General features: G+C 49.0%; 1 protein-coding gene across 3 annotated transcripts in view; it reads left to right on the forward strand.

Moving 5' to 3' along the window:
• Window positions 1-20,594, forward strand: part of CASKIN1 (CASK interacting protein 1) — a 142,479-nt gene extending 121,885 nt beyond the window's left edge. For 2 of the 3 annotated variants that reach the window (XM_075284894.1, XM_075284896.1), the window contains 6 exons: window positions 2,196-2,306; window positions 12,208-12,309; window positions 12,633-12,771; window positions 12,964-14,994; window positions 17,519-17,906; window positions 18,649-20,594. In XM_075284894.1, coding sequence (XP_075140995.1) covers window positions 2,196-2,306; window positions 12,208-12,309; window positions 12,633-12,771; window positions 12,964-14,994; window positions 17,519-17,906; window positions 18,649-18,748 — 2,871 coding nt within the window. In that variant the 3' untranslated portion in view covers window positions 18,749-20,594. The remainder of the gene's footprint in view (window positions 1-2,195; window positions 2,307-12,207; window positions 12,310-12,632; window positions 12,772-12,963; window positions 14,995-17,518; window positions 17,907-18,648) is intronic. The other variant, XM_075284895.1, reaches the window with a different exon arrangement.
• The last annotated feature ends 2,031 nt before the right edge of the window (window positions 20,595-22,625 follow it).

Here is a 22,625-nt window from a genome sequence, read left to right on the forward strand (position 1 = left end):
GTCAGGAAGCCTGGCTACAGCTATGAGGTCTAAGTCACTTTATAGGGGTCATATCTAGTGGACTGGCTTTACTCAAAAGTGGTGCTCAAAGGAACATCCCAAGACGGATTTATCTGCATGGGCCAAATTGTTATCCAATGTAAATGTTTTGCATATTCTAAGGCAATCACAAAGTCCATGATGTCAAGGGATGCCCCATAGGGTCATTGATACCTATGGATTTTAGGATCTACTTACATGTACAGGTCAATGCAGTTACATCCTGTATTATACTCCAGAGCTGCGCTCACTATTCTGCTGGTGCAGTCACTGTGTACATACATTACATTACTCATCCTGTATTATACTCCAGAGCTGTGCTCACTATTCTGCTGGTACAGTCACTGTGTACATACATTACATTATTTATCCTGTATTATACTCCAGAGCTGCGCTCACTATTCTGCTGGTGCAGTCACTGTGTACATACATTACATTACTCATCCTGTATTATACTCCAGAGCTGTGCTCACTATTCTGCTGGTACAGTCACTGTGTACATACATTACATTATTTATCCTGTATTATACTCCAGAGCTGCGCTCACTATTCTGCTGGTGCAGTCACTGTGTACATACATTACATTACTCATCCTGTATTATACTCCAGAGCTGTGCTCACTATTCTGCTGGTGCAGTCACTGTGTACATACATTACATTACTTATCCTGTATTATACTCCAGAGCTGCGCTCACTATTCTGCTGGTGCAGTCACTGTGTACATACATTACATTACTTATCCTGTATTATACTCCAGAGCTGCGCTCACTATTCTGCTGGTGCAGTCACTGTGTACATACATTACATTACTTATCCTGTATTATACTCCAGAGCTGCGCTCACTATTCTGCTGGTGCAGTCACTGTGTACATACATTACATTACTTATCCTGTATTATACTCCAGAGCTGCGCTCACTATTCTGCTGGTACAGTCACTGTGTACATACATTATATTACTTATCCTGTATTATACTCCAGAGCTGCGCTCACTATTCTGCTGGTACAGTCACTGTGTACATACATTACATTACTTATCCTGTATTATACTCCAGAGCTGCGCTCACTATTCTGCTGGTACAGTCACTGTGTACATACATTACATTACTTATCCTGTATTATACTCCAGAGCTGCGCTCACTATTCTGCTGGTACAGTCACTGTGTACATACATTACATTACTTATCCTGTATTATACTCCAGAGCTGCGCTCACTATTCTGCTGACATTACATTACTTATCCTGTACTGATCCTCTGCTGTCCATGACACCCCTGGCCCCCTATTTGTATATACACACAGATAACAGCAGGCGGCCTGCACCATATGAGCGCACCCCTTGGCACGTTGTATGTAATTAAGTCTCTCTCTTTCGCCGTCTACTTCTTGACTTGCCGTCTCACGCTTTCCTCCATCCTGACCAGACCTAGGGCAGCAGAGCTCACAGCAGCCGGAATTACAATGAGTCCATAAAACAATGCCCCCTCCTCCCCCCCCGTACCCCTCTATTAAAATAATCTAACAATGAACAGCAGCAAACAGCACCACAGGGTATCGCCCCATTCCACTCCGCTAAGCCGGTACATAAAGGAGCGTTCACACGTCAGACCCAACAGAGCGCCACACTCCACCGATCAAGATAAATGCGGCAAATCTGCAGTAGCAGACATGATGACAAGAGATTGATCTAGAAGGCGGATTGCTTCTAATCCCACAACATTCATAGACTGGAGCCGAGTGTCAGACATGAGCGGCGTTAACATGGTAGAATATAATATATTACACCGCAGACTCGTAGAGCCGTACATCACTGCCCACGAGCAAAACCTTACTGCCTGACCATCAGCGACTACTGCAGAGGAGATAAGTATGAGCAATAGTCAGTGCCCTGTGCACATCAGGTCTATGCCTTCTGTCAGGCACACACAATGGCGGCATTGCCAGGCACAAATCTCCCATGGCAGTCCCATAGACATTCCTTGGCATATGTTGTCCATTGTCAAGAAAGTGGAAAGGATAGTCAGGTATAGCGGTTATACAGCCAAATGGAGGCTAACAGTCCCTCTTATAGTGTCTTACGTCAAACGGTTCACATGTTTTGTTAACAGAATTTTCGAAGACACGTTCCTCCCCTAATAAAATCTTTCTTACCGCCATAGAGCGCAGAAGCCGTCTTCCAGTGGTTGTGCAAGTTTCAGCTCCAGTTATACGCTCCCAACTTTATCAATTCTGGATATGACATCCCAACCATCAGCAGGATGACCCCCGAGGTGAGAAGAGAACACGGTCACATCTTGTAGTCACTAACATTCGGCCCCATGATAGGACCCTCCATTGTTCCATGATAGGACCCACCATTGTTCCATGATAGGACCCACCATTGTTCCATTGGCCCCATCATCTCAGATAACTTCTACGAACAGTCAAAATGGCTAAAGATTAGAGATGAGCGAACACTAAAATGTTCGAGGTTCGAAATTCGATTCGAACAGCCGCTCAATGTTCGTGTGTTCGAACGGGTTTCGAACCCCATTATAGTCTATGGGGAACAGATACTCGTTAAGGGGGAAACCCAAATCCGTGTCTGGAGGGTCACCAAGTCCACTATGACACCCCAGGAAATGATGCCAACACCTCTGGAATGACACTGGGACAGCAGGGGAAGCATGTCTGGGGGCATCTAACACACCAAAGACCCTCTATTACCCCAACATCACAGCCTAACAACTACACACTTTACACACTCAATACCACCTCTCTGACAGTAGGAAAACACCTTGAAACATGTGTATTTGGCACTTGCAGTGAGGAGAGCTTGTCACCAGCAGTGAATTTGGCCCTTGTAGTAAGTTGAGGTTGGCACCAACATTTGTTTTGAAAATCAGGGTGGATTGAGCCTCTAACCAGCAGAGTTTGGGCAAATTCATGGTGGAGGGAGCCTCTAAAAACCCCAGTTTGGACCAATTCATGGTGGAGGGAGCCTCTAACCAGCCCAGTTTGGGCAAATTCATGGTGGAGGGAGCCTCTAAAAAACCCAGTTTGGACCAATTCATGGTGGAGGGAGCCTCTAACCAGCCCAGTTTGGGCAAATTCATGGTGGAGGGAGCCTCTAACCAGCCCAGTTTGGACCAATTAATGGTGGAGGGAGCCTCTAACCAGCCCAGTTTGGACCAATTAATGGTGGAGGGAGCCTCTAACCACCCCAGTTTGGACCAATTCATGGTGGAGGGAGCCTCTAAACAGCCCAGTTTGGGCAAATTCATGGTGGAGGGAGCCTCTAAAAAACCCAGTTTGGACCAATTCATGGTGGAGGGAGCCTCTAACCAGCCCAGTTTGGACCAATTAATGGTGGAGGGAGCCTCTAAACAGCCCAGTTTGGACCAATTCATGGTGGAGGGAGCCTCTAACCAGCCCAGTTTGGGCAAATTCATGGTGGAGGGAGCCTCTAACCAGCCCAGTTTGGGCAAATTCATGGTGGAGGGAGCCTCTAAAAACCCCAGTTTGGACCAATTCATGGTGGAGGGAGCCTCTAACCAGCCCAGTTTGGGCAAATTCATGGTGGAGGGAGCCTCTAACCAGCCCAGTTTGGGCAAATTCATGGTGGAGGGAGCCTCTAAACAGCCCAGTTTGGGCAAATTCATGGTGGAGGGAGCCTCTAACCAGCCCAGTTTGGACCAATTAATGGTGGAGGGAGCCTCTAACCAGCCCAGTTTGGACCAATTCATGGTGGAGGGAGCCTCTAACCAGCCCAGTTTGGACCAATTAATGGTGGAGGGAGCCTCTAACCACCCCAGTTTGGACCAATTCATGGTGGAGGGAGCCTCTAACCAGCCCAGTTTGAACCAATTCATGGTGGAGGGAGCCTCTAAAAAACCCAGTTTGGACCAATTCATGGTGGAGGGAGCCTCTAAACAGCCCAGTTTGGGCAAATTCATGGTGGAGGGAGCCTCTAAAAAACCCAGTTTGGACCAATTCATGGTGGAGGGAGCCTCTAACCAGCCCAGTTTGGACCAATTAATGGTGGAGGGAGCCTCTAAACAGCCCAGTTTGGACCAATTCATGGTGGAGGGAGCCTCTAACCAGCCCAGTTTGGGCAAATTCATGGTGGAGGGAGCCTCTAACCAGCCCAGTTTGGGCAAATTCATGGTGGAGGGAGCCTCTAAAAACCCCAGTTTGGACCAATTCATGGTGGAGGGAGCCTCTAACCAGCCCAGTTTGGGCAAATTCATGGTGGAGGGAGCCTCTAACCAGCCCAGTTTGGGCAAATTCATGGTGGAGGGAGCCTCTAAACAGCCCAGTTTGGGCAAATTCATGGTGGAGGGAGCCTCTAACCAGCCCAGTTTGGACCAATTAATGGTGGAGGGAGCCTCTAACCAGCCCAGTTTGGACCAATTCATGGTGGAGGGAGCCTCTAACCAGCCCAGTTTGGACCAATTAATGGTGGAGGGAGCCTCTAACCACCCCAGTTTGGACCAATTCATGGTGGAGGGAGCCTCTAACCAGCCCAGTTTGAACCAATTCATGGTGGAGGGAGCCTCTAAAAAACCCAGTTTGGACCAATTCATGGTGGAGGGAGCCTCTAAACAGCCCAGTTTGGGCAAATTCATGGTGGAGGGAGCCTCTAAAAAACCCAGTTTGGACCAATTCATGGTGGAGGGAGCCTCTAACCAGCCCAGTTTGGACCAATTAATGGTGGAGGGAGCCTCTAAACAGCCAAGTTTGGACCAATTCATGGTGGAGGGAGCCTCTAAAAACCCCAGTTTGGACCAATTCATGGTGGAGGGAGCCTCTAACCAGCCCAGTTTGGACCAATTAATGGTGGAGGGAGCCTCTAACCACCCCAGTTTGGACCAATTCATGGTGGAGGGAGCCTCTAAACAGCCAAGTTTGGACCAATTCATGGTGAAGGGAGCCTCTAAAAACCCGTTTGGACCAATTCATGGTGGAGGGAGCCTCTAACCAGCCCAGTTTGGGCAAATTCATGGTGGAGGGAGCCTCTAAACAGCCCAGTTTGGGCAAATTCATGGTGGAGGGAGCCTCTAACCAGCCCAGTTTGGACCAATTAATGGTGGAGGGAGCCTCTAACCAGCCCAGTTTGGACCAATTAATGGTGGAGGGAGCCTCTAACCACCCCAGTTTGGACCAATTCATGGTGGAGGGAGCCTCTAAACAGCCAAGTTTGGACCAATTCATGGTGGAGGGAGCCTCTAAAAACCCCAGTTTGGACCAATTCATGGTGGAGGGAGCCTCTAACCAGCCCAGTTTGGACCAATTAATGGTGGAGGGAGCCTCTAAACAGCCAAGTTTTGGGAAATTCATGGTGGAGGGAGCCTCTAACCAGCCCAGTTTGGACCAATTCATGGTGGAGGGAGCCTCTAAACAGCCCAGTTTGGGCAAATTCATGGTGGAGGGAGCCTCTAAAAAACCCAGTTTGGACCAATTCATGGTGGAGGGAGCCTCTAACCAGCCCAGTTTGGACCAATTAATGGTGGAGGGAGCCTCTAACCAGCCCAGTTTGGACCAATTAATGGTGGAGGGAGCCTCTAACCACCCCAGTTTGGACCAATTCATGGTGGAGGGAGCCTCTAAACAGCCAAGTTTGGACCAATTCATGGTGGAGGGAGCCTCTAAAAACCCCAGTTTGGACCAATTCATGGTGGAGGGAGCCTCTAACCAGCCCAGTTTGGGCAAATTCATGGTGGAGGGAGCCTCTAAACAGCCCAGTTTGGGCAAATTCATGGTGGAGGGAGCCTCTAAAAAACCCAGTTTGGACCAATTCATGGTGGAGGGAGCCTCTAACCAGCCCAGTTTGGACCAATTAATGGTGGAGGGAGCCTCTAAACAGCCAAGTTTGGACCAATTCATGGTGGAGGGAGCCTCTAAAAACCCCAGTTTGGACCAATTCATGGTGGAGGGAGCCTCTAACCAGCCCAGTTTGGACCAATTCATGGTGGAGGGAGCCTCTAAACAGCCCAGTTTGGGCAAATTCATGGTGGAGGGAGCCTCTAAAAAACCCAGTTTGGACCAATTCATGGTGGAGGGAGCCTCTAACCAGCCCAGTTTGGACCAATTAATGGTGGAGGGAGCCTCTAACCAGCCCAGTTTGGACCAATTAATGGTGGAGGGAGCCTCTAACCACCCCAGTTTGGACCAATTCATGGTGGAGGGAGCCTCTAAACAGCCAAGTTTGGACCAATTCATGGTGGAGGGAGCCTCTAAAAACCCCAGTTTGGACCAATTCATGGTGGAGGGAGCCTCTAACCAGCCCAGTTTGGGCAAATTCATGGTGGAGGGAGCCTCTAAACAGCCCAGTTTGGGCAAATTCATGGTGGAGGGAGCCTCTAAAAAACCCAGTTTGGACCAATTCATGGTGGAGGGAGCCTCTAACCAGCCCAGTTTGGACCAATTAATGGTGGAGGGAGCCTCTAAACAGCCAAGTTTGGACCAATTCATGGTGGAGGGAGCCTCTAAAAACCCCAGTTTGGACCAATTCATGGTGGAGGGAGCCTCTAACCAGCCCAGTTTGGGCAAATTCATGGTGGAGGGAGCCTCTAAACAGCCCAGTTTGGGCAAATTCATGGTGGAGGGAGCCTCTAACCAGCCCAGTTTGGACCAATTAATGGTGGAGGGAGCCTCTAACCAGCCCAGTTTGGACCAATTAATGGTGGAGGGAGCCTCTAACCAGCCCAGTTTGGACCAATTAATGGTGGAGGGAGCCTCTAACCACCCCAGTTTGGATCAATTCATGGTGGAGGGAGCCTCTAACCAGCCCAGTTTGGACCAATTCATGGTGGAGGGAGCCTCTAAAAAACCCAGTTTGGACCAATTCATGGTGGAGGGAGCCTCTAAACAGCCCAGTTTGGGCAAATTCATGGTGGAGGGAGCCTCTAAACAGCCCAGTTTGGGCAAATTCATGGTGGAGGGAGCCTCTAACCAGCCCAGTTTGGACCAATTAATGGTGGAGGGAGCCTCTAACCAGCCCAGTTTGGACCAATTCATGGTGGAGGGAGCCTCTAAACAGCCCAGTTTTGGCAAATTCATGGTGGAAGGAGCCTCTAACCAGCAGAGTTGTGGGAAAGCAGGGTGGAGGGAGCCTCTAACCAGCAGAGTTGGTGGAAATCAGGGTGGAGGGAGCCTCTAACCAGCAGAGTTGGGGGAAATCATGTTGGAGGGAGCCTAGTATTAGCAGAATTGTGCAACGCTTATGGTGGATGAGTATGAGGATGCGGAGGAATTGGAGAGGTTGAGTACAGACATGGAGTTTCATGTTGGGGTGCTTTACACAGGTGGGCACAAAAATGAAGGCTCTATCCAGTGGTGGTTCATTTTTATCAAAGTGAGCCGGTCGGCACTCTCAGCTGACAGACGGGTGCGCTTGTCAGTGATGATGCCACCGGCTGCACTGAACACCCTCTCAGATAGGACGCTGGCGGCAGGACAGGACAGCACCTCCAAGGCATATAGGGCAAGTTCAAGCCACAGGTCCAACTTCGACACCCAATACGTGTAGGGCGCAGAGGGGTCGGAGAGGACAGGGCTGTGGTCGGAAAGGTATTCCCGCAACATGCGCCTATACTTCTCACGCCTGGTGACACTAGGACCCTCCGTGGCGGCACTTTGGCGAGGGGGTGCCATCAAGGTGTCCCAGACCTTAGACAGTGTGCCCCTCGTTTGTGTGGACCGGTGAGAACTTGGTTGCCTACTGGAGGAACTGCCCTCCCTGCCGCCAACGTCACATGCTGGAAACATCTCCATCATATTCTGCACCAATTGCCTGTGGCAAGCATTGATGCGATTGGCCCTCCCCTCTACCGGAATAAAAGACGAGATGTTGTTTTTATACCGGGGGTCAAGGATAGCAAAGATCCAGTACTGGTTGTCCTCCATGATTTTGACAATACGCTTGTCGGTTGTAAAGCACCCCAACATGAACTCAGCCATGTCTGCCACAGTGTTAGTTGGCATGACTCCTCTGGCCCCACCGGAAAGTTCAATCTCCATTTCCTCCTCATCCTCCATGTCTACCCATCCGCGCTGCAACAATGGGACGATTCGAAGTTGCCCGGAAGCCTCCTGTATCACCATCACATCATCGGACAACTCTTCTTCCTCCTCCTCCTCCTCCTCCTCCATTAAACGCAGTGAAGCGGACAGATGTGTGGACCTACTCTCCAGCTGTGACGGATCGGATGCTATCCCTAACTCCTCTGTGTGATCTGAGTTATCCCTGATGTCAATCAGGGATTCTCTCAGAACACACAAGAGCGGGATTGTAAGGCTCACCATCGCATCCTCAGAGCTCACCCTCCTTGTGGACTCCTCAAAGACCCGTAGGATGTCACAAAGGTCTCTCATCCATGGCCACTCATGGATGTGAAACTGAGGCAGCTGACTTTGTGGCACCCTAGGGTTTTGTAGCTGGTATTCCATCAAAGGTCTCTGCTGCTCAACCACTCTATTCAACATCTGAAACGTTGAGTTCCAGCGTGTGGGGACGTCGCACAAAAGCCGGTGTTGTGGCACATGCAGGCGTTGCTGGAGAGATTTTAAGCTAGCAGCGGCTACTGTCGACTTGCGAAAGTGGGCGCACATGCGCCGCACTTTCACCAGTAGCTCTGGAACATTAGGGTAGCTCTTTAGGAAACGTTGCACCACTAGGTTGAAGACGTGGGCCAGGCATGGAACATGTTGGAGTCCGGCAAGCTCCAGAGCTGCTACCAGGTTCCGGCCGTTATCACAAACGACCATGCCTGGGCCCAGGTGCAGCGGCTCAAACCATATTGCCGTCTCATCGAGGAGGGCATCCCTCACCTCGGAGGCAGTGTGCTGTCTGTCCCCCAAGCTGATCAGCTTCAGCACAGCCTGCTGACGTCTACCAACGCCAGTGCTGCAACGTTTCCAACTCGTAGCTGGGGTCAATCTAACAGCGGTGGCGGAGGAGGAGGCGGTGGCGGAGGAGGAGGCGGTAGAGGAGGAGGAGGAGGGGGGTGTTCTTCTCGTGTCCCTGCCAGGAATGTTAGGCGGGGAGACGAGGTACACCGGGCCAGTTTGGGAAGCAGTCCCAGCCTCAACTACATTCACCCAGTGTGCCGTCAGTGAAATGTAGCGTCCCTGTCCGCATGCACTTGTCCACGCGTCGGTGGTCAAGTGGACCTTTGTGCAAAGCGCGGAACTAAGGGCCCGCCTGATGTTGAGTGACACGTGCTGGTGCAAGGCGGGGACGGCACACCGGGAGAAGTAGTGACGGCTAGGGACGGCATAGCGAGGTGCCGCAGTTGCCATCAGGTCCAGGAAGGCGGGAGTTTCAACAAGCCGGAACGCCAACATCTCCTGGGCCAGCAGTTTAGCGATGTTGGCGTTCAAGGCTTGCGCGTGTGGGTGGTTAGCAGTGTATTTCTGCCGCCGCTCCAATGTCTGAGAGATGGTGGGTTGTTGTAAAGAAACGCCTGATGGTGCCTTTGATGGTGCAGGAGAAGGAGATAAGACAGGACCAGGGGAGGATGAGGTAGAAGTCAACAAAGTGGCGGAGGCAGATGAAGTGGTGTCCTGGCTCGTCCTCTGGAGTGCATCGCCAGCACAGTCAGCAGTGGCAGTGGCAGAGGCAGAGGCAGTGGCAGAGGCAGTGGCAGTGGCGTGAACGGCAGGCGGCCTTTGTCCTGCCGTTGCTGCCTGCCACTGATTCCAGTGCTTGGATTCCAAATGACGGCGCATTGAAGTGGTGGACAGGTTGCTCTTCTCAGAGCCCCTAATCAATTTCGAGAGGCAAATTGTGCAGACAACACTATATCTGTCCTCGGCGCATTCCTTGAAAAAACTCCACACCTTCGAGAAACGTGCCCTCGAGGTGGGAGTTTTTCGGGGCTGGGTACGAACTGGAACATCTTGGGAGATTCCGGGTGTGGCCTGGCTTCGCCTAAGCTGCTGACCTCTGCCTCTGCCTCTAGCTACCCTTTTTGGTGCTGCACCTGCCTCAACATCCACACTACTTTCCCCGCTTGACATCCCCCCTGTCCAGGTCGGGTCAGTGTCCTCATCATCCACCACTTCCTCTTCCAACTCCTGTCTCATCTCCTCCTCCCGCACAATGCGCCGGTCAACTGGATGCCCTGACGGCAACTGCGTCACATCATCGTCGATGAGGGTGGGTTGCTGGTCATCCACCACCAAATCGAACGGAGATGGAGGAGACTCTAGTGTTTGAGCATCTGGACACAGATGCTCCTCTGTTAGGTTCGTGGAATCGTGACGTGGAGAGGCAGGTTGAGGGACAATGAAAGGAGCGGAGAACAGCTCTGGGGAGCAGGGACAGTTTGGGTTATTGTTCTGTAAAGCTTCGGAATTTTGGGAGGAAGGAAGACAAGACTGTTGGGTAATAGGAGGAGAGGAGGCAGAGTCTGACTGGCTGCTGGACAATGTGCTGTAAGCGTTCTCTGACAGCCATTGCAAGACCTGTTCCTGGTTCTCGGGCCTACTAAGGTTTGTACCCTGCAGTTTAGTTAATGTGGCAAGCAACCCTGGCACTGTGGAGTGGCGCAATGCTTGCTGCCCCACAGGAGTAGGCACGGGACGCCCTGTGGCTTCACTGCTACCTTGCTCCCCAGAACCATTCCCCCGACCTCGCCCACGGCCTCGTCCACGTCCCTTTCCGGGAGCCTTGCGCATTTTGAATTCCTAGTTAGAAATTGGCACTGTATACCAGTAGTAAAAATTGTGGGTGCACGTAACCCCAATATATTCTTTGAATTCCCAGTCAGACACTGGCACTATATGGCAGTAGCAAGAAATGAGGGTATTTGTATTCCCAATATACTCTTTAAATTCCCAGTCAGACAATGGCACTGTATACCAGTAGTAAAAATTGTGGGTGCACGTAACCCCAATATATTCTTTGAATTACCAGTCAGAAACTGGCACTATATGGCAGTAGCAAGAAATGAGGGTATTTATAACCCCAATATATTCTTTGAATTCCCAGTCAGACAATGGCACTGTATACCAGTAGTAAAAATTGTGGGTGCACGTAACCCCAATATATTCTTTGAATTCCCAGTCAGAAACTGGCACTATATGGCAGTAGCAAGAAATGAGGGTATTTGTATTCCCAATATACTCTTTAAATTCCCAGTCAGACAATGGCACTGTATACCAGTAGTAAAAATTGTGGGTGCACATAACCCCAATATATTCTTTGAATTCCCAGTCAGACACTGGCACTATATGGCAGTAGCAAGAAATGAGGGTATTTGTATTCCCAATATACTCTTTAAATTCCCAGTCAGACAATGGCACTGTATACCAGTAGTAAAAATTGTGGGTGCACGTAACCCCAATATATTCTTTGAATTCCCAGTCAGAAACTGGCACTATATGGCAGTAGCAAGAAATGAGGGTATTTGTATTCCCAATATATTCTTTGAATTCCCAGTCAGACAATGGCACTGTATACCAGTAGTAAAAATTGTGGGTGTATATAGCCCCAATTCTATTGCTAGGGGACTTGCAGGGTATTTCTGGGGTGAAGGTGGGGGGGCACACCGTTGGAACGGGTATCGGGGTATATATCGGGTATACGGGAATACACTGACAGTGTATTCCATTCAGGATCCTGGGAAAGCTGGGTTGCGGCGATTGAGCCCGTCAGTGCCACGTTACACTGACAAGCTTCTCCCTGGAATTTAGCTCTTATAAGAGCTGTTGTGGTTGTCTTCTCCTTCCTATCCTAGCCTGTCCCTGCCTACCCAGAATCTAAGCCCTAGCTAGCTGGACGGAAACCTCCGTCCTCGGTGAATTGCAAGCTCAGAATGACGCGAAGCTGGGCGTCGCTGTTCTTTTAAATTAGAGGTCACATGTATTCGGCAGCCAATGGGTTTTGCCTACTTTTTTCAACGTCACCGGTGTCGTAGTTCCTGTCCCACCTACCCTGCGCTGTTATTGGAGCAAAAAAGGCGCCAGGGAAGGTGGGAGGGGAATCGAGTAATGGCGCACTTTACCACGCGGTGTTCGATTCGATTCGAACATGCCGAACAGCCTAATATCCGATCGAACATGAGTTCGATAGAACACTGTTCGCTCATCTCTACTAAAGATGCCCAAATTGCTAAGAACTCCAGTAGTCATGTACGATACACCTGGTAGTAGACGGTTTTATCTCATTCTGCTTTTATTTTACAGGATCTTACCGCGATTGGAGTCACCAAACCAGGGCACAGGAAAAAGATCTTCTCCGAAATCAATAGCCTTAATATTGGAGAGTGGCTGCCTGAGTACAAACCAGTGAGTTTACAAAGTGCACAAAGACATGTCCTTCTCTACACAGCTCGGTTTAGAGAGTTTTTGTAAATCTAAAGTGTCCTCAGATCCGTTGTCTCCCTCTGTTGCCCTCACGGTGATGCTCAAACTAAGCTCCAGCCATGATTGGGAAAGGAAGATTGGACGTAAAAATAAGGTGTTTGTGAACCTTGAGTATTTAACCCTGGACATCGACTGATGATGATGAAAGACCAATCTGGTACCTTCTTCTATGACAGAGGTGGTCTTCAATTCTTCCTTGACTTTCCACAAAGGTTCACAGTAGTGTTCATGGTTTTGTTTTTCAGGCAAATCTGTCTCTTTGGCTCTCAATGATCGGGCTTGGCCAATATTACAAAGTCCTGGTGGAAAATGGTTACGAGAATATCGATTTCATTACTGATATCACCTGGGAAGATCTTCAAGAAATTGGAATCACCAAGCTGGGTAATACAATACTAATGTCACGTCAGCTTATGCTGCAGAGGTTACGTGTTGGACATACAATCTTCTAGTGTGTCCTAAGATCATTGCTGAGGGTTGTTCGGTGTTCTTGCATCTATGGCCTCCATTCCACCTTCTGTTCTATTCTTTTTGAACCATCTCCTACTCAATCTCTTCTATTTTCTCACTTTTAAGGTCACCAAAAAAAGTTGATGTTGGCCGTAAAGAAACTGGCTGAGATCCAGAGGTCTGAGTATGGTAAGTTTGACTCTGGCAGCATGAGAAGAAGACCTCCGCAGAAGAATCTGGATTCCATTGATTCTCCTCCACCTGACAGTGCGGAGTGTCAGTCTCCAAAAATGAAGACCTTCCAGGACAGTGAGCTGAGCGATGAGTTGCAAGCGGCCATGACTAGTGACTCTGCAGATGGCTCTGATAAACAAATCAACCATGCACCACACCATAGAGAAGGCTCTTATAGAGGACCCTCTGGAGCAAGGCTCCACCATGAAGGCAGCCTGAGTGGTCGGGCCAGGCACATCAGCAGTTCCCAGGAACTGTTAGGTGATGGAAGCAAAGGGCCCAGCACTGTTATGTCTAAGAGCCAGGAATACTTGACAGAAGAAGTGAAGAGAGAGGACATGCCTCGAGAATCCAGGCCTCTCAAGCAAGGACATTCGGTAAAGAGGGCTAGTGTACCACCAGTTCCAGGGAAGCCTCGACAGTCGTTCCCTCCATCAGGAGGACAGAGCTATACTCCACCACAAACCCCATCAAAAGGAACCCCGTCATCACCACAAGTAGTTAATACCCCACAAGCTACTGCCAAAGTGAAGCCAACACCTCAGCTTCTTCCACCTTCTGACCGACCCATGTCTCCTCGCTCCTTGCCGCAGTCTCCCACTCATAGAGGCTTTGCTTATGTTCTTCCACAGCCTGTTGAGGGTGAAGGAACACCTACCCACTTGGTACAGGCAGTGCCTGTGTTGCCAGTGTCAGTTCCAGTCTTATGCCTTCCACCAGCGGGTAGCGAGGGAGAGGATGATGATGAAGATGCTCAGGGGGCAGAGAAGGGAGAGCATGGACGTCCTAAGAAGCGGGCACATAGCTTAAATCGATATGCAGCTTCTGATGGAGAGAGAGAAGAGATGTTAGTTATTGATGGTGGTCCATATGGTACCGGGCAGAGAAGAGTGGGTCGGAGCCACTCTGTAAGAGCACAATCTGGGATTGACAAGAATGTTAATCGCAGTCAGTCCTTCGCAGTGCGCCCCAGGAAAAAAGGACCACCACCACCACCACCCAAGCGCTCTAGCTCTGCCATCTCCGGGACCAACCTTGGTGATGGTTTATCTGCTGACGATGCAAGTGGAGAGGGCTATAGGGAACAGCGGAGAGCCAGTGACTTTGGTGGTGTAGTGGACACTGGAAGTGCCGGCAGTGTAAAGAGTATTGCTGCTATGCTAGAACTATCATCCATTGGTGGGGGACCAAGGGCACTATCTGGACAGAGACCAAGGGGGTCTGATGGTTATTGCACTCACTTAATGCCACATCCAGGTAGCCCTGAATTTCACCGAGTTCCAGGACCTGTGGCTGGTGTCAAGCACCGTGAAGCCATTGGATTGGATGGAGAAGTAGTTAATCGGCGGAGGACCATAAGTGGACCAGTAACCGGGCTAGTGGCCGCAGCGCGAAGAGAACGTCAAGAGGCCTCAAAGCCTCCTGACTCTCCCCGCAGTCCTTCTGATGTAATCCCCTTTGCAGAAGAGCGCAAGCAGACTATCAAACACCGTCCACGCCCATCAAGGACGGAACAGGTGGGCTCTCCAACAGCAGAACCAGCCAAACACGCAGACCTGTCCTCTGTTGAGTCCAGTGTGACACTTAAGCGCAGGGTAAGGGCCAGACAGGGCCAGCATCCTGGAGATGTGAAGTTCTTACTGACAGAATCAGATACAGTGAAGCGCAGGCCAAAGCCCCGAGACAAGGACGGTGGAGAGCCATTGGTTGTGTATCAAAATGGAATGGGAACAGTAAAACGCCGTCCTGTTTCGGAGATGAGTGTGGGCACTACGGGAAGACAGGACAGCACAGAGCACATGGTGCAGACTCCAGAGCGCAGCATTAAACCACCTGTATCACCAAAGCCCACCCTTATTCAGCCTCTTGGAAAGACCCCTTCCACTCCCACCAAGAAGACGCAAGTCACGGGCCCCGGAGGAGGTAAGACGCCACCAGTGTCAGGTTTGGTGCATTTAGTGGTAGAATCTCAATGAGTTTGCATGTGAGGATGAGCCATACACTTACAGACGAATCCCCCACACCCTCCTCATCTTCTCTCCAAGCCCTCATCTCTCCGACAAGCTTCCCCCATGGCCCTACTCTCACACAGAGGTTCTCTGCTTTGTCACACAGACTGCTCCTCATCTCCCCCTCTGTGACATGGACACTCTCCATGTGCCCTCTGCTACACAGACTGCTTCCCCTGGCACCTTCTGTCAGATTAAGTGTCATCCATGCTTTCTTACAGACTGATCCCCATGTCTCTTTTTTCTCTCTTACAGTCTACTCCTCATTTCTCTTTCTCCCTTACATCCTGCTCCTCATTTCTCTTTCTCCTTTGCAGACTGCTCCCCATGTCTTTTTCCTTTGCAGACTGCTCCTCATGTCTGTTTCTATCTTACAGACTGCTCCCCATGTCTCTTTTTCCCTTGCAGACTGCTCCCTATGTCTCTTTTTCCCTTGCAGACTGCTCCCTATGTCTCTCTTTCCCTTACAGACTGCTCCTCATGTCTCTTTCTCCCTTACAGACTGCTCTCCATGTCTCTTTTTCCCTTACAGACTGCTCCTCATGTCTCTTTCTCCCTTACAGACTGCTCCCCATGTCTCTTTTTCCCTTACAGACTGCTCCCCATGTCTCTTTTTCCCTTGCAGACTGCTCCCCATGTCTCTTTTTCCCTTACAGATTGCTCTCCATGTCTCTTTCTCCCTTGCAGACTGCTCCCCATGTCTCTTTTTCCCTTGCAGACTGCTCCCCATGTCTCTTTTTCCCTTACAGACTGCTCCCCATGTCTCTTTTTCCCTTGCAGACTGCTCCCCATGTCTCTTTTTCCCTTGCAGACTGCTCCTCCTGCTCTTCCCTATTACACAGACTTTTCCCCATTCTCCCTTCTGATGCAGACTGCTGTCCCTGCCCTTCTCTTCTACAGACTGATCCTTTTGCCCCCACTCTTACATACAGATCCTAGTGCCCCTCTCTCACCAAGTGCTCACTCCCTTTCTCCTCCTTCTTACACTACATTTCAGTTGCTCTTACCCCTGACAGTTCAGCTTATTACAGAGGAATGGCCAGCTGTAGTTATTCAGGAGGTGGGAGCTTTCAAGCTGCATGACTGGGCAGCTTAAAGGAACAGTGGTCACCATTAGGGGGCGCTATAGAGCTAACTGCAGACTGTTTATACTTTGCACTCAGTAACTATACAGTATGCAGTAAGCTCTTGAGCTCCCCCTTGTGGAGACTTCATCCAACCAACATACTAAGATGTATCTTCATGAGTATACAGGGGATTTGGAGCTCCGTCTATAAAGCTCTAGATCAGCAGAGATCTAAAAGTGACCTGATAATAAAAGCCTTGCTGAGGACTGTAAAATATGGCGACGGCTTTTTACTTATTTTTAGTCAGTCTCCCTCTATTATTCTGCCTCTATTCACACCTATGGAAACCCGTCCCTGCTCTTTGCATCACAATGGCTTTTTCTATTACTTGGATGCGGCGCCATTTCCCATCACCTCTGAGAGAAGATTACGTTAAGTGTCATGAATATTAGAATTAAAGATACAAAGTGGCGCGGCGGTTTTCACGGCTGATATTAATCCTCTCAGGCTGATGAGAAACTGTTAATCGGATTATATCAGGGAGGAATACTCATAGAAGTAATGGCAGATAGCAGACATAGACGTATGGCGGGGGAGGGGTCATTATGTGTAAATGAAGTACATATACCATTGTATTCTCATATCATCATATATCAGGACTTCTCCATGAGCCTTCATGTTGTGTGCAAGACTAGGCAGATATCCATGGGTGGAAAAAATAAACTAATCAGCCTCCTGAGCACCCCCCCAGTGGCAGAGATGTCAGATATTTGGGTATAACTATAATATAGTGCTTTTCTTTGTACTGACCTGCTGTTGTATCACACTTTCTTCTCCATTCACTTCCAAAGCAGCTTTCAAAAAGTCATATACCTTTTCATTGAGTTCCAAGAGATACAGATTTAGCTTTGGAGGTGACTGGAGAACTAAGATGTTGGAAAGTTGTTCAAAAGTGGTTTGTTCCTTTAAGGGGGAACTCTTACTACCTTCTCCAGCTCTAAGTCTTTGCATCCTTTAATAGGTGGCACTCCACTCATTCTAGAACAGTTGGAATTTTTTCTCTAGCCCCTACCAGTCCTGAGCAATACACTGAATTAGTTTCAGCAGGCTCTACTGTGAAGTGGGCGGTCTCAGACTACCTGCTCCAGCCCAGGACCGCCCACCTGCCAGGAGAGAGCTTAGAAATGAACTGCACTGATAACTTGGGAACAGTAAGGGCTAGAGAGAAAATTCCAACTGTGCTAGAATCAGCGGATCAGAGTCTATTGAAGGAGGCAAAGAGATGGAGATGTTGAAGGTGTTGAAAAGTCCCCTTTAATATTAGAACATATCTTGGCGATCCGCTAACATACATTGTTTTCTGTATTTCAGATGTAAAGAAGGTAATGGGAACTCCTCCACCTGTCTCCCCCAAACCTACTCCTCCCCCAACAGCTCCTAAACCCACCAAACCCCATGCGATCATTCAATCCTCTAGTGCAAGCTCAACTCCGGCCCCGTCTCCTGTCAAGCAACCAAACAACATCAAACCTTCCAGCACTCCCCCGTCTCTGTGTTCTAGCCCTGCTAAGCCCCTGACTCCGGGTGGTCACCCCCTACAGGTTCCCATCAAGCCTCCCAGACTGTCCATCACCAGCTCTTCCATAGAAGGAGGGGGCAGTGAAGCTGCGCAGCAGAAGTTAGAGGAGACCAGTGCTTCATTGGCGGCGGCGCTGCAAGCTGTGGAGGAGAAGATCAAGCTGGAGGACACACAGAAAGAGTGAGTAATGGCCAACATACAAAGGACAACCCTCAAGTGGGCCTTAATGGGGGTGGATAGAATTAGAAAAATATGGCAGTGCTTTACCAGAAACAGCACCACCCCTGTCCACAGGTTGTGTGTGGTATTGCACTACAGACCCATAGAGCTACAAGACCAAACCCAACTGTGGAACCGGTTGATGCTGTTTTTGGAAGAAAGCTGCCACGTTCCTCTTTTCCTGTCCAAACACTTTTCGACCCTCTTTTACAATTGGCTCAGAATGGGTTAAATAAAAGTTCCCCACTGCTTCAGTTCTGTCCCCAATGGGGCTACAAAGGGTCATTATACTGTGCAGGGAACACAAGGAGGCATCATACAGAGGGAAGAATGTTCTGGGGACTCAAAGGGACATTTATCAGAATGGGTGGAGCAGGGGCGGAACGGGAGGCGGGGCTTACACTATTTAAATTTATCACGGTGCACTACACACCTCACAAATCTTATCCCTCTTTCACTCCTTTGAAAGTTGGGAAATTCGGCCACTGGTGTCCACTTCCTAGGCCTGTCTTGACCAATCACCATGGTCCAATGTCGAGAGAGACCAGCAGGGGACCAGTGAGGCATTGTGAGGTCATTATCATGGGGGCTGTGTTGCCTTCTGTAGACATTTTTGTTTTGACCAGAGATCTGTGAAGTTTTCAGGTCCCACTTCGGGGCTCGCCCTGTTTCGTTGAGTATCTGATGTTCTGCTCTTCTCCAGTAGCTCATCCCTGGAGGAGAAGAGTACGGTCAGTATCCTGGATGACATAGGCAGCATGTTCGACGACCTTGCAGACCAGCTGGACGCCATGTTGGAATGAAGCTGCAGTGCTTTCCTCAAGGCAAGGTCATCCTGACTGCTCCCTGCCACCGCTTCCCTTGCTGGGTCCTGTACAGACCACCTGCCTCCTCCTAGGGCCCTTCCGATTTCTGTCGCCTGGTCCCAGAACACGACTAACCTTAGCACAAACAAGTAAAGCCGAATACCTCAGGATTGTGCTCACTGCGGATTGGGGAGGGGGAGGCCTAGGTCAAAGCGGGAGGCGGCAACGGCTTTGGCAGTCCTAGCATCCAGAAAAGTTCCAGAATGCATTGCAGCTGAGAGGACTACGTTGTGTTGTAAGCACTAAGGGTTCACATTGAGCAGCGGAGCAGCACACCTCCTACTGGACGTCAGACCCATAACTTATGCGGAAATCTTCCCATTTTTGTATTTCTTGTTTTCGTCTTGTTCAGATTGCGGTTACCATTCAGTGTGAGAAATGGATATAGACGTCTTCTCCCCATCGTCGATTATAGCAACCCCTGCTGGCGACACTTCAGAAGCCCCCCTATGAGACAGACAACAAAGCAAATGCTGGCTCATAACTAAACTCTCATCATCCAAACGGTATCCCAATAAGCAGCTGGCACCGTAGTCAACGCCAAGCGCCCCCTTGTGACTAGATCAAATATAGAAAGCATTGCAGTGCCCAGCAGTCAGCTGGCAGATCATCACCCTCCCCCGCTAACTAGTCCGCACCCCCATCATCCATGTAAATCACCCACCCAGCTAATAGCGGAGCATGCACTCACCCTCACACCCTACCAAAATGAACATTTCTCAGTTGTCTTCTGCCTCCTGGTGGCCAGGAGTGGTATAACATCCACAATCTATTACCCCCCCTATTAATTATATGGAGACATTTTAACCCTTGTATAGACTGGAGGGGTATCATTTGGGGTCACAAGGAATATTTTTACATCCATAGTTATCTATATCATATTTTACCAAATACAGATTTAGCAGATTACAGACGATCAGCAAACAGGCAGCGCTCAAGGATTTACCCGAAAAGCCCAAAATCCCCAAATCCGGACCATGGACCCGCCGGACACTATTGAGAAAGCACAGAATTTATACTTCAGGAGAGGCGGGGGTCATGGGGGAGGAGACAAAATCCTCACCTCTATATTTTTGAGGAAAAAAAATAAAAAATTTCCACATCCGGTGCCTGGAGATTCCCAAAATCCACGAAATTCCCTCCCCCGCTCCGGTTCTGACATACGAAATCATGGAGAATATGGACGGACTCTAAGAAATAGCACAAACCTGCGACATCCGCGCATTCCTGGGTTTTATATATTTTCGTCTTCTGTCTCCATTATTTGTGTGTATAGAGAGATTTTTTTTATTTGTTGGGTTTGTGCCTTGTTTCCATATTATAATCTGCTGAAGGGCGAGAGGTCGGCGCGGGGAGGGATCATACCTGGCAGAAATACGGTCCCTCACGATTTGGGGGGAGGTGTCAGCTTGGGACCAAAAAATTCACCTCACAATTAGACCTAGACGCGACTATATAACACGGGGCAGATTGATTAAACCCAAAACGGTCCCAGTTGGCGCTACCAACCAATCACAGCGCAGCTTTCACTTTACAAGAACAGACTACAATATGAAAGCTGCGCTGTGATTGGTTGCTGTGATCAACAGCACTTTCCCTAATGTCCCCCACTAAACATGACTAACGTGTCAGCGGCCATATCGGGGCTGTTAGGGCCCAGGTTACACCCCAAATCCAAAATGGGACGCCATGTGTGTGATTTGTGTAGTAACAACAAGTACAAGAATGGAGACACAAAATGATAGTCGGCGACAGACGAGACAAAGACCCGCAAAGCGCAAAACTGTAGGACATAAAACCGTAGTGTGAGGCCATCAGACGTACAACTCACCACACAGCACCGTTGTGTCAGGCCCGCTTCCCGTCTGTGTCGGTGGTTCTGTCACGGATTTGGTAATTATTTGGCCGCGGGTTCTACATTTTGTCACATAAAACATCAAAATTTTTGCTCCATTTCTGTATTTTTTGTACACAAATCCACAATTTCCACCGAGTCAGACCCTGTCAGGCCGGCGGTGACGGTGCCAGGAGTGACGCGGGGGTTACATACCGCAGCACCTTGCGTCCCCACCCCCGACCACTGCTCCCTACCATTCAGCCTGTGCCATAGTACTGCGCCCCAAGACGTCTGCCCAGGTGCGGGGGAGGGGCACCCGTGTGACTTATAAGATATGTGGCTTATACGATGTCCCCGATCGTCCGATGACTCCCGTCTTACCTTCCGCGCGGCCTATGTTCGTTTTCTTTATAATTTTTTTTTCTTTTTTATATCTTTATTTGTCGCCGACGTAACATAATAACCCCTTCACTGCTGGAAAACAAATAACAGAACGTCTATAAAAAAAATAAAATTTTAAATGAAATATTCAAATACTTAAAGTGTTAAGAGAAATGTATTTATTACGAAGGCAGCGAGATGGTACGCTCCTCCTGAGGGATACATATAGAAGAGATATAAATATATATATATAGTATATATATATATTTTTATGACTTAAGTTATGGAGAGATCTGTACTGTATACCCGTCCTGTGACAGCTATGCATCTTGGTGCTTTCCCTACAGTGCTGTGCTTTTACGGTTAATGACTATTGCATTTTATTTGTGACCTGTGACGCCGTATCGAAACGTCTGAGAAAAATAAAAATTGTTTTTGTTAATTCATTTTTTTTTATTTTGGTACGTGCCTGAATTTATATGGGATTATATGGCCGACCCACGGAACAATCCGCGCAGGATTCTGGTATTAGAAGGTGTATTGGTAAAGTTCTGCTTCTATAAGCAGGTTGTTATATTATAGGGGAGGGGGAGCTCTGGGGGTTGTAGTCAGATGGGGGGGGGGGTCTCTGGCCGGGACACACATGGGCAGCCTGTGTGTGGGGGTCAGTATAATAATCAGCCATGGGTCGTACTTGCAATATATCACGATCCGGAAATTTTAAAGCCTAATGCACATGACCGAGGGTGCAGGTCGATGCTCCGCCAAGGGGTGTCTGATGGTCTATTTTGTTCCTACTGAATATCAATCCTATAGGTCCTATACTGCCCCGTGGCAGCAGAAGTGCCCATAGAAGTAAGTACATTATGGAAGGTGCTCAGATGACACTTGGACGTGCATTCGCTGCACACTCGGCCCTAAATTACTGCACACGCAACAAAACATAAGACTCCCATACATGACCTGCATACTCGGCCGTGTGCATGGAGTGTAAGAGCTAGCCAGAGGCATTAATTATAATACTAATAGAATTATAGCCTTCAGTAAAATTTTGTATGCAGTGAGCTCCACCTAGTGGTGGCTGCAGGTAGCCAAAGTAAAAAACAGGAGCGCCCGTCATAGGCTGGATAGCTGATGTGATGGTTCCTCTACTTACGTGATGGGTACCCTAAATACCACCAAGACATCTAGATTCTACTTCTGGGCTGGTACTTGTAGTGCCTCCACATTATGGAGTATACGGGAAGCGCTGAATGATCGGATATAGTTTCCGCTTGTAGATGGGTCGATAGCTGAACCTCATTGCTTGGTAAAGGTAAGTGGCATCAGGGTGGGCTCACATCATGGGTAAGTCCTGAAGACAGAGTGTAGTTGTAGCTGTATAACTAGGTTTTCAGTCGGCTCCCCCTAGTGGTGCCTGCAGGTAGTCAAAGTTTAAAGAAATCTAAAAGATATTTAAAAGGATTTTTTTTTTTTTTCAGGATCAGGATATTGTTCTCTTCTCTTTGGGATAGCCAATCCATATCAGACTGGTAGGGATCAAACTGTCCACAAACCCGATCTGCATATTAAAAGAGGAACATCGAAAATACGTTG

This window comes from Leptodactylus fuscus, chromosome 8 (assembly GCF_031893055.1).
Source record: "Leptodactylus fuscus isolate aLepFus1 chromosome 8, aLepFus1.hap2, whole genome shotgun sequence".
NCBI lineage: Eukaryota > Metazoa > Chordata > Amphibia > Anura > Leptodactylidae > Leptodactylus > Leptodactylus fuscus.